The sequence below is a fragment of the Athene noctua genome, chromosome 2, assembly GCF_965140245.1.
Source record: "Athene noctua chromosome 2, bAthNoc1.hap1.1, whole genome shotgun sequence".
NCBI lineage: Eukaryota > Metazoa > Chordata > Aves > Strigiformes > Strigidae > Athene > Athene noctua.
This window is the reverse complement of record NC_134038.1, coordinates 55768703-55779678: the sequence shown is the minus strand read 5'-3', so window position 1 is coordinate 55779678 and position 10976 is coordinate 55768703. Positions and strand designations below refer to the sequence as shown.

Here is a 10976-nt window from a genome sequence, read left to right as displayed (position 1 = left end):
CAACGTTATTTGCAGCCCTGATTGATTCCATTTGGAACTAGTGGATAAATAATACTATTATGCTGTTACCGTATCATATACCGTAATGCCCTGTGTACGCTGGATCCAACCCTCTTCACTTCTGCATGCTTACAGTTCCCACTGTACTCAGGGGAAGGTGAGGCTTGTAGAAGCAGTTCCCCTGGTCCTGCTTTGCTGGGGTGAGTACCCCATGCAAGGAAAGGCCCCCCCCAAAGATCACTTGACAGTCGTGGCAGAGCAGTGCTCAGCCATGGTCAGCTCAGCTAGGTCAGTCCAAATCAGGCAAGCAAATTTGTGCCTCTTTACCGGATCCTGTTGTCTTCCCTTCCTTTATCCTACCTTTTTTTCCTCCTGCCCTGAGGTTAAAGGGAGGACCTCTCTGTGAACAGTGTAATTGTTACTGCTCTCTGTAATTGTGCCTAGTGTTTATTGCTCCAGCCTCGGACTGCAGCTTCCCTTTTAAAGGACTGAAACCAAAGAGTAGGAGCGTATTACACACAGGTGAAAGGGAGTGAGGTGGGCATATATTTACAGCAGAAAAGGAGAACTAGATATAAATCTCACTGTCTACAGCACGTGGCAAAATCTGGGGCTAGACAAGAGAATCTATTTCTGCTTTTGTACGTTTCTAAATCTTTCTGTAGCGATATGACAACCAGGGGGACCAAAATTCCTCACTTCCAAAATGCAGGTAACAGAGGCAGTGAATTTATGTGGAGCTTCATGGGGAACAGGAGGGGACCTCTGAAGAATAAGTTACTTGAGGACAGGACTTCTGGTTTGTTCACAGTTGTGTATAGACTCTTTCCTATTTCTTTAACATTGCAATAGCCCTTCAGCATCTGGTTAACATAAATGTCTATTTAAAATCAAATTGGAGACTAAGGATTTATGAGCTATGGGGGGCACAGAAAAATTCCCCCAAGTGTAAAGTATATTCTGCTCTTCAGGCTAGTTACTGCTTCCTGAGGCTTGTTTGCCATTTTTCACTTATTCGTTGTTTTGGGTTGTGGGTTTGTTTTTTTTTTTTTTTTTGGTTATTCCCCTGTGTAGTTGATGAAGACAGGCCTCTGCTAATGATTAACTTGTTTTGGAGGGCAAATTCAGAAAAGGAGGGTTGAACTGGCATCAGTCAAGCAGTCAACTTTAATTAAAAATGTTGAAACTTGTTAATAAGAAACAAAGAGGCAAAACAAAAAAAGGAAGGAGGGTGGGTAGCAATAGAAAAGAGAGAACATAATAAAACAAGGAGGAAGGACAAATGAGAAGAAAAAGGCAACAGAATTAATGGGAAAAGGCAGATAGCTAGTATAGAAGAAACTATATCAGCTGTCCTTTCTTCTTACTAAAGGGCAGTTGTGAAGTGGCAATACTTTCCCCCTTGCTCCCCTTATATTTATTGTTTATCTGATATTTTAAACTATACTGTTGCTAGTATGAACTGTGGCAAGGCAGATGTGGGGCATTTCCGCTGTGTATTTGTTGTTGAATATGCACACGAGCCTAGATCCTTCTCAGAATAGCCAACTGCTGGTTTGGGGACTACAAGAGAGAGGCAGGGACTGTTGCAGAAATCCCAGTTTGGTGCCTCATCACCCTGGCAACACTGGGAAGAGAAAAGCGATGCTTATCTTTATCCAAATCTAGACTATATTAAATTGATGTAAATGTGAGGATTAGTTATTGAGAAGAGTTATTAGCTTCCTGGCTAAGTCCTGAAATGTCACTGCTCTGCAACATATTAGCCTAGCTAAAGAACATTAAATAGCTTCTAATGCACACCTGATAAACCAGAGAGAATTGAGTCCCTGGTGAATTTCCAAATCCTGCCCTAAGACTAGTCCTTATAAGGATTTGGAGATGCTGGAAGAATTTTCTCACCTATGCACTTTAATATTCGCATGCCAGTCCAAGGAAGATGAAACATCTTAACTACTGTAAATTTGTAAATTTGAGCCAAATGAGAAATAAATCAAATCTATCCCTTGTAGGGGTTTTGTAAAACTGAAAACTTACCAAATCTAAGGGCATTAAGTTGCTTTCTGTTCCCCAGGCCCTGGGGTGTCATTTAGACCAGAGCAACCTCTGCTCCTCCAAGCAAGATTGGAAAATGCAGTACCTGAATTCTGTGAGACACTAGCCTTATGTTTTCACACAGTATAAGAAGAGCCTATTAAGACTCATAGTAAAGACTGTTACATGAACTTATCCAAATAAAATATGGAGATTGAAGGGCAAGGTTAAAACATATACATTAGCTTTTAGTAAACAACCGACTACTAGAATTCTTCTGAAGTTAAACCATATTTTGAACCAGTTATGTTTCACCCCCCCATCTCTAGAAGCAGCCCAGACAATTGGGTGTGAAAAGTATCTAAACTTTTCCTTTTGAGCCTTCTACAAGCATCTGGGCCAAACTGAACTCCAGAAGTATTCAGTTTGGTGTCAGTTCTATAAATTTTCTTAAACAGATCAGGCTGTGTAGAATTTAACTTTTTTTCTTCTTTGATGTGCTAAAGAATGCATTTCAAATAGTTCATTGCAAGAGCTACTAAACTTTTAGTGACTAACAGAAAATGAATGTATCTACTCGTATGATTATTGATCACTTAAAAAATCGACTGAATCCGAATTCTTCCGTATTTTAAATCTCCACATTGCTTAATAAAAGTCCTAATGAACTTTGTGATATCTAACACTAAAAACCACCCGGAAAAACTAATGTACAAGAAATTAAAAAGCAACATAATTTACCACAATGTGTTTCAAGTCCTGCTTTGATGATAAATTACCAGCATTTTATTTGCAGTAGAATATGCTACTTTTCAGTCAGCTCACACGTATTCCTCAGATGCTACATTGCAAAGCATTGTAAAAAGCTCCCAAATACCTCCAAGCATATGCATACACAAATGCACACACACACACATGCTCAGAGGGATTTTTTTTAAATTGAATTCAAGGTTAGTTTCTTTGTAACTTAATTTGTATGTGGACAGAACACACAAACACCACATTGCAATCTATTTTTTACAGGGTTATTTTCCAGCTGGAAAGAGAAGGTAAGTGTGCTGAAAGATATACAGGACCCTTGTGCACAGAAATGGATATGGAAAGGCATTACCTTAACCAAGTCACACTTGATTGAATGAATTTCCCAAAGTGAAGGTTTTATTCTTCTGGATTCTTCAGCTCTCCCATCAGTGCCATTCATAGGGCACTATAATACTCTATGCCGGAGATATTTGTCTGCTTACACAGGCAAACAATTTAGGAATCTAAAACAACCCTCTGTTGTCCCTTATAGGGAAAATACATATACATGCATAAACCAGTACAAAACCCCATATATACGTAGAGTGACTTCCATTACGTTTTTAAAAACAAAAAGGACAAAGAACCAGCAACGAAAGTATAATGAAAATAACTTTGCTTTCTAGATGGAAGCGTTTTTTTACTGTAACAGTTTGCTGTTACTCACTTGGTAATTTCTTTAGCTGAATTTGGAATGCCATTTCTAAAAACTACAGAGGCTTCTTTTAAATGTGTCCTGCTTACCCCTGTTTAGAGGTGGAGCATTTTAGTAGCTGGGGAGAAACAATTTTCTGCCACTGAAAGCATTTGGCATAGGGCACTGTAGGTGTGTCGGTGTTTCCCTGATGTATCTTCCAACCCTTCTCAGCAAGTCTGAATGTTATATTGAGAGATAGTGCTTCATGTTCTGTGCACACATGTTGAAGAGGCAAGGCCAGGCAAAGGGAGGTATTTGTACCCTACAGCTTCACTGGCCTTGCTTCAGATGCTTAAATTAGGCTGCAGATATCCTGGGCCAATGGGCAGAGACCCTGGGATAACATGGGGCACTTCAGCAACACTCTGTTCAGCCTCCCAAGAGCAAAGTGTCCATCTCTCTCTGTATTAACCATGGAAACAGTGAACAGAGACCAACCACTGCCTGAAACCACTAAGGCAGGTGCATAAAGTTGGTGTCGTGAGCATGGCATCTGTTTTGGGTAGGTTACCTGTCTCATGACCAGTGGCTGTGGAGGCTGCCGGCCTCCCCCATCCTGCCCTCCTTTCATGGTGGATGAGAGATCAGACCCTTGATAAAATTTCATGCCCACTCACACCTGGCAACACTGGCTTTCTAGAAGGGGAAAAATATTTTTTGCTTCTGTGAATACATCCATGATGCAAAGGCTGGAGATCAGGAAGGAAACAGAGCAACATATATTCCCCTCAAATAGATGTATCAAAAAAGAAAAGAGGAATATTTTTTTAATGTCTGGGAAGTAGAAATTAAAAGCACACTATCCATCAATGAATTTACTGTATCTGAAACTCCTCTGAGACCTAGGAAAACATAAAGTTCTGCCCTTTGGTCTTCTTTTCAATCTGCCTGGGTAAGCTCACTTTATGAGGCAGCATAATTTGCAGTGACCTTTTCTGAAGCTGTTGCTACACTTCCTGCTTCACTGGAAACCACCTTTTTAGCCATGCGTGACATGACTCCACATACATTGGAGTATAAATTTCAGGCTTTGTTGCCAAACCCTGCAAAGTAATCTGGTGTGGTAGACGGCCGTACCAGTACAGGACACTGTCGGTACTGCGGGGCTGCAGAAGACAGTGCTGCAGGATGGTTTTTGAAGTCTGGGTGGCCCTTGTTGCATAAATGCATGGAATCAATGGGGGCGGGGGATAAAAGAAGAATTTAAAACTAATAATGTCAGCAATCTGCTTTTCTCTGGATTGCTGGGAGGGAGAAAAAACATTTCTTATGTAATTCCTACTTTTAAAAAATCTTTATATGAATTTGATTTCCTCTTGGGATATTCAGGGTGTTCAGATAACCTAATACATTTCTAAGGAGAGCTGTTTCACTGTCTCTTTCTTCATCTTTTATAATTATTATTCTGCCCCTTACTTGTGCAGAGGAAGGATAATGCAATTTTACAAAACGATTTTCAGACTTACTCCACATGTGAGTATTAAAGTGTACCTCTGTCCGAATATATCCAAAGCCTCATACCCATTTAAACATCTACTGAGTTTTTAAATCTTGTTTTTGCCATATATAAAATGGTAAATGTATATATTCTCATAAAAATGCAGGCCCTTCTACTGTCAGCAGAAGTTTTTCTTTGGCTGTAACTGTTTCAGGCTTTCAGCTCTCACATGTGTGGACTACAGAAGCAAATGTGACATAATAATACGCATATTTTCTTAACATAGTAGAAATGATCATATATTGTTATTTTCATATAAATATTTTTATACATATTAATTATACTTAATAGAACAGTGCAAGGCAGTCTGAAACACTCCTGACATCACTCAAGAAATCCTGTCTGAAGGCTGTGCAGTGAATTTACCCTTGGAATTTGCTGAAATCATACTGACCAGATGGTTAGTTAATTTTCTTTGCTTGCTTTCTTTATCTCTCTTTATTTACCTTTATTTATCTCTTATGTGGTGAAGATCTTTGAGGCTTCTTTTTTTCTTTGGTTAAGGAAATAAGCTGAAGTATCCGTGATTTTTCTACTTGTGGAAATTATATACTGTGATATACTTTTTCAAGTAAAGTGCTGGCCTAGCAAAGTAAGAAATGTGTTCAAATCTCTCTAGGATCAACACAATACTTTTTAGATGCATCCTCCTTCACTTAAATTACGTCTGCAAAGTTGTTACAAATATTAACTGAAAATTACAGTTTCCTGAAGCTACAGTGTAGTAATAGGAAATTAATTCATTTATATCCTAAAAAGCTTTAACTGCAGAGTGCATAGTCTTGTAGCAAAAATGCCTAGAAACTGTTCCTGAGTTTGATAAAAAAAGAGGAATTTTGATGAAAATGATGAAAAGTATGGAGAAAATATTGACAAGGTGGAAAAAAAAAAAAAGTTGGCATATTTTTCAACCAAAATAATAATCATAAATTCTTTAATCTGAATTTCAAGACTTTTCAGCTGGAATCTGAAAAATTCTGTTTTGAAGTGCCACCCCAGTGCATCTTGGAAATTGGTCTTTGTGAGTTCTTGCTGCTTTGCTCACGTAATAGGCTGGTGTTCCTGGACAGATTGTATGCCCACGGGTACCCCATGGGACTGATGGGACATTGCAAGGGATTTTGGGAAGTCAGCAGTCACAAACAGCGTGAGGCAGTTTGCCCACATGGCAGGTTTGGCCAGTGGCCCCAGAGCAGTAGGTACAACACATTTCACCTTTAACTTCCAGTGAGATGTTACATCAACACTTCAGATTAAAATGTTTTCCTTTCAGTCAAAGGTTGAAGTCACTAACTTTGGTTAGTCCAAAAGCCTGAAACCTTCCAGTTTGCAAAGGCTTTTCTTGTTGGCTAGACTTTAAACTTTTCACAGAATGCAGCTTTCTTTTCAATTTAAAATAAAAATAGATAGAATCTGTTCACCTCACCAAATGTACCACCAGTGTATTATTTATGATAGCTAGGGAACAAATTGTGTAGCCCTGTTGTGTATTACATTTATCCCAACCATTTGACCCATAACTATGTTCTTTCTACTTTGTTCTTGTGCTTTTCTCTTTGTTTCATCCACATGAAGAATTTTTCTAAGCAGTTTGAGAGCTTTTTTGAGCAATTGCTGTAGAAAAGTCACCCTGCCAAGAGAGTATCTTTTTCCACAAATGGATCCCACATTTTTCCATTCCTTAGAAGAACACCACCAATAACAATAAAAATAATAGATGCATCAAAAGATATGCCGCTGTGAGGCTTAGGATGAGAAAACTTTGGTGAATACTAGAAACAAGTGTAACATTCTGCATATAGTTCTCTGAAAGATTATAAGTCAAAATCGTATCATTTAATATACACAGAGAAGTGGTACTGTCAAATATTATGAGATATGACTACAGTCCCTGCAGCATTTCAGCTCTTTTTTTCCTTGTCATCTGTGCAGCTAATATCAGATGACAACGCTGAGGTCCACCAATTCTTTGCTAATGCCCTGCTCAAAACTAAGGCCAGCATGTGACATGCATTCTATCTCTCTCCTGCACCTCTTGCTTGCTTTATCTTGCTCCCTCTCAGACGCAAATATATATATCTTTATTTGCCTCTCATGCATATTTCTAAGCATTAACAATGGTATACAGTCTTATCTTTTTACAGGAAGAATTCAGAACACTACCTTTAGTCATGTGAGATCATTTTCTTATCTCTGAGAAAGCTATTTATAAGGGTCTTGACTGAGGAATGAAAGAAAGACTAAAGCAGTTCAGTGAAAATTATCTTCTTAATGGTAAAATCTGAATTATACATTAAAGTACCATTTATTCAATGAATTTTATTATTCTGTTTAAAAAGGCAGAGATTTTTACGTGTTTTGTATGCTTACAAAGGTTTATTAGCTTGAATAAAAGGTTATTATTATTCAATTGAATAATTGAATTTTAAATTATTGGTATTGCACTTCTTATTATAACTGCTTTTTTCAGATGCATTTAATTATGTCAAATTTGCCTTTTAATCCCCTGTCTGGAGACCATTTCCTGGAATCACGCACTGTTTCTCACCCTTTGTAGTGGTATCCTAATGAATACACACAGTCCAGTCTCACATCTTCCATGTAAATTACTGTGTATACCTCTTCTAGTCAGATCACATCGGAGGCTGTCTGGTGTCATATAATCCTGGATACTGATATGTGAAAAAATCTTTTCAGGTGGTTAATACCATAAGCATCTAGTTTTCCTGCAAAGAACTATTGCAGGACTGCAGTGTTTACGTGAATGCCAGACTTAGGGATATGAAATGGACATTTAGAAAAGCTAATAATCTGCGCCTAATCCCCTCCAAGAATTATCTGTTGGTATTTCTAGAAATAATTGAAGCTTTATTTCTTGTCGCTAATTGAATCACATATTAATTTATTAGATGCATTGTTCATTATAAAACTTGGAACTTTGCTATAAATCTCATTGCATGGGTGAAATAAATACATGTAAAGCTACATGGTAAATATCTTTGCATTTGAAACATATTAAGTAAAAAAAGTTACAAAATAACTGTGCTTTGGTGTTTGTTTACTTGCTTTGTTTGTTTGTTTGCTTAATGCTTGAGCAAATGTGACCTTCGAAAAAGGTTTCTCATTTGCTAGAAACATAAGATTTGCCCTTGACTGCACACTTGAAAACTGTGATTCCTGGGCATAACACTGAAATTCTTGATTAAGATAACAAACAAGACACAAACATAAATACAACATAATAAAATATGAAGGTAGCCAGCCCCGAATGGAATATTCTGTGAACACTGATTCTTCTTTGCTATTTTCAACACCTCACTGGTAACGTTAGCGTGGCCAGCAATGCTGCATTTGCTCGCATGTACCTATGGATTACATAATTGTCTGCTGTTATTAGGCTGCTTCTACCTCTGCTAACTTTTTCCCTCAGACAGGGGCTCTCCATTAACTTCTCTGGAAGCAAGGATCAGCCTTCCTCAGCCTTCCATAATTTCAAACAACTTATTTTGAAAAGTAATCACTGATTTTTGAGATTTGACATAGGATAGGAAGCACTTTAAAAGTGGCTTTGAATGCTCTTAATTAGCTGAAGAATTACAGGCTCATTCCTCTTTTACACCGCCATTACAAGCATTTATCTACACTGATTTCAACAGAGTTACTTCTGTTTTACACTGGTGTGAGGGAACAAAAAATGAAGTTGCATAAATTGTTAACAGCTCTTTCATACTGCCTCTTTATTACCAGATAAAACTTTGATGAAGGACATTCACAGAAGATCAATATGAGAAACCGCATAAGACTTGACTTTTATGCTACTGGCTGATACTGAAAATCACAGAAATAAGTATTTGTTTTTGAAGCTCTTACTTAAGCCGATGATTGGTTTGATGTTGTTTTTCCTGAAGGGAATATTTCACTTTTAGGAGATGTACTGCCCTCTGAGTAAAGTTACTCCACGGCTACAATTGCAGGGATGTGGGAAAGGGAATGGAGTGCAGTTGTTCATCTTGTAATGAGCAGCCTCATCTGACAGCCTTTGTTTGATGGCATAAGGTTTCTCTGCTTTCTGTGGATGCTGCTCCTGGCTGATGTGTTGCACTGCTGTTGGTATCCTAGGAGGCTCTGCAGGAAAGGCTGTGTGTCTCAGGAGGGTAACTAGAGGCTTTGGGGAACTTTGGGGTCTTCTTCCAAAGAACTGGGAAATCACCTCATTGACAGCAATCTTCACCTGTAATTTATAGAGGCCAGTGCACAGCTGTGGGGTAAACAAATGGTATTGAACTGGCCGGTAATATACTGTCTGTGAGCTAATATAGCTCAGGATATATTCACTGCCAAAAGTAAATTAAAAATTTTTCTCGAGATTCACTTAGATAGCAGTGTTTGTTTATGCAGCGGTTTATCTGTGTATGAAGAAGTGAGCTGGAGTTAAAGTGCAACTGCAATCACATATAGTTATGCAATTCATATTAATATTCCTTTAACCTAATAGCTGGCAAATACACGTTTCTGCACTTCTAGCAGTCTGCCTTATTTGTTTCTGTCAAACGAAGAGCAAACATTTTATCACAAGTTTGTTGAGTGTTTTCCTCATAAATCCCAAGCCCACTAACACTGAAGGTTACAGAGGTGGCTATTTTTAGAAAGTTTACTCTTCACACGCTTAATCAAGACCATCATACTTTACTTGCTTTCCTCCAACCGTTACTAAAGCCTTCCACAGTCTTCGAAATCCAAGCATTATGAAGTGGAAATCCCTGTGCAGGAAAGCGCTCTGATATAACTTAGTCTTGATGACAGGTTTAATCCCAAGATCAGCAGAAACTCAGTTGTTCTCCTTTTTCTGCCTGAGGTAGTTGAAGAGGACATCCAGCCCCCCCTCGACGACCTCGGGCAGGGGTCGGGACAAGGGGTTGTGGGCGATGTGGAGGCCTTTGTCCATTGGGTTCCATGCGATGCGTGGCAGCCGGCGCAGCAGGTAGAGCTCATCCGGGAGAGTCTGTATGGCGTTGTAATCAACATTTAGTAACTCCAGAGCAGTGATGAAGCAGAGAGACCGTGGAAGGGTGCGTATGTTGTTATTCTCTACAATAAAGATTTGCAGATTGACCAGATACTGGACACTCTCTGCAATGTTTTCAAGCCTGTTGGACCCTAGGTGCAAGAAGTCTAAGCTTCTCAGTGCAAAAATGCAGAGCGGAATTTGCACAAAGCGGTTGTTACTGAGGTTCAGTTTCCTCAAACTTGTCAGGTCGGTGAAGCTCAAAGGCAGTTGTGAGATGTAGTTGTGTGAGAGGCTCAAAACCTCCAGCTTTCTGCACAAGCTGAGCTCTGCTGGCACTTCTGTCAGGCAATTCATATTGACGAACAAGACCTTCAGGTTCCTCAGCAACCCAATCTCTTTAGGCAGACACTTGAGGCAGTTGCCACCCAAGTTCAGCACTACAAGCCTGTCCAGTTTCCCCAGTGAAGGAGGAATCACCACCAGCTGGTTACGTGAAAGGTTCAGTTTCTGTACCTCAGGCAGTCCCCACAAGAATTCAGGCGTGCTGGTCATCCCTTTCATTATGAGGCTCAAGCTGACATAACGCAATCCCCGTTTCAGCAGTGACTTGGGCTCTTTCCCTGAGAGAAGAGCATCTTCCCATGCAGGCAACTTTGGACCTTTCCTCAGAAAAACCATGCTCCTTTGGCCCTCGTTCTTTGAATGCTCAGTTCCCATAACACCCTGGATCCCTCCTGAGAGATGAAGCGAGGTTTTCTTCCCTTGCAAGTACTACACCAACAAGCAAATGCCAACAGAGGATGACAGCTTGCAGGAGGCAGGAAAGTCAAAACAAGGAGACGAGGAGGAGCCTGTGAAGTGCACCTCAGTCCACTGGGGTAGTTTCCATAGCTGCTAAGGGAAAGTTTCACTTTTGGGGGCTTATGCTGGTCTTGGTG

General features: G+C 39.5%; 1 protein-coding gene across 1 annotated transcript; it reads right to left on the bottom strand.

Annotated features, from left to right (window-relative positions):
* Positions 1-9858: 9858 nt before the first annotated feature.
* On the bottom strand, positions 9859-10770 carry LRRC30 (leucine rich repeat containing 30). The gene has a single exon (XM_074897766.1). The coding sequence runs from the start codon at positions 10753-10755 to the stop codon at positions 9859-9861; it is 897 nt and encodes a 298-aa protein (XP_074753867.1). The 5' UTR covers positions 10756-10770.
* Positions 10771-10976: the final 206 nt, after the last annotated feature.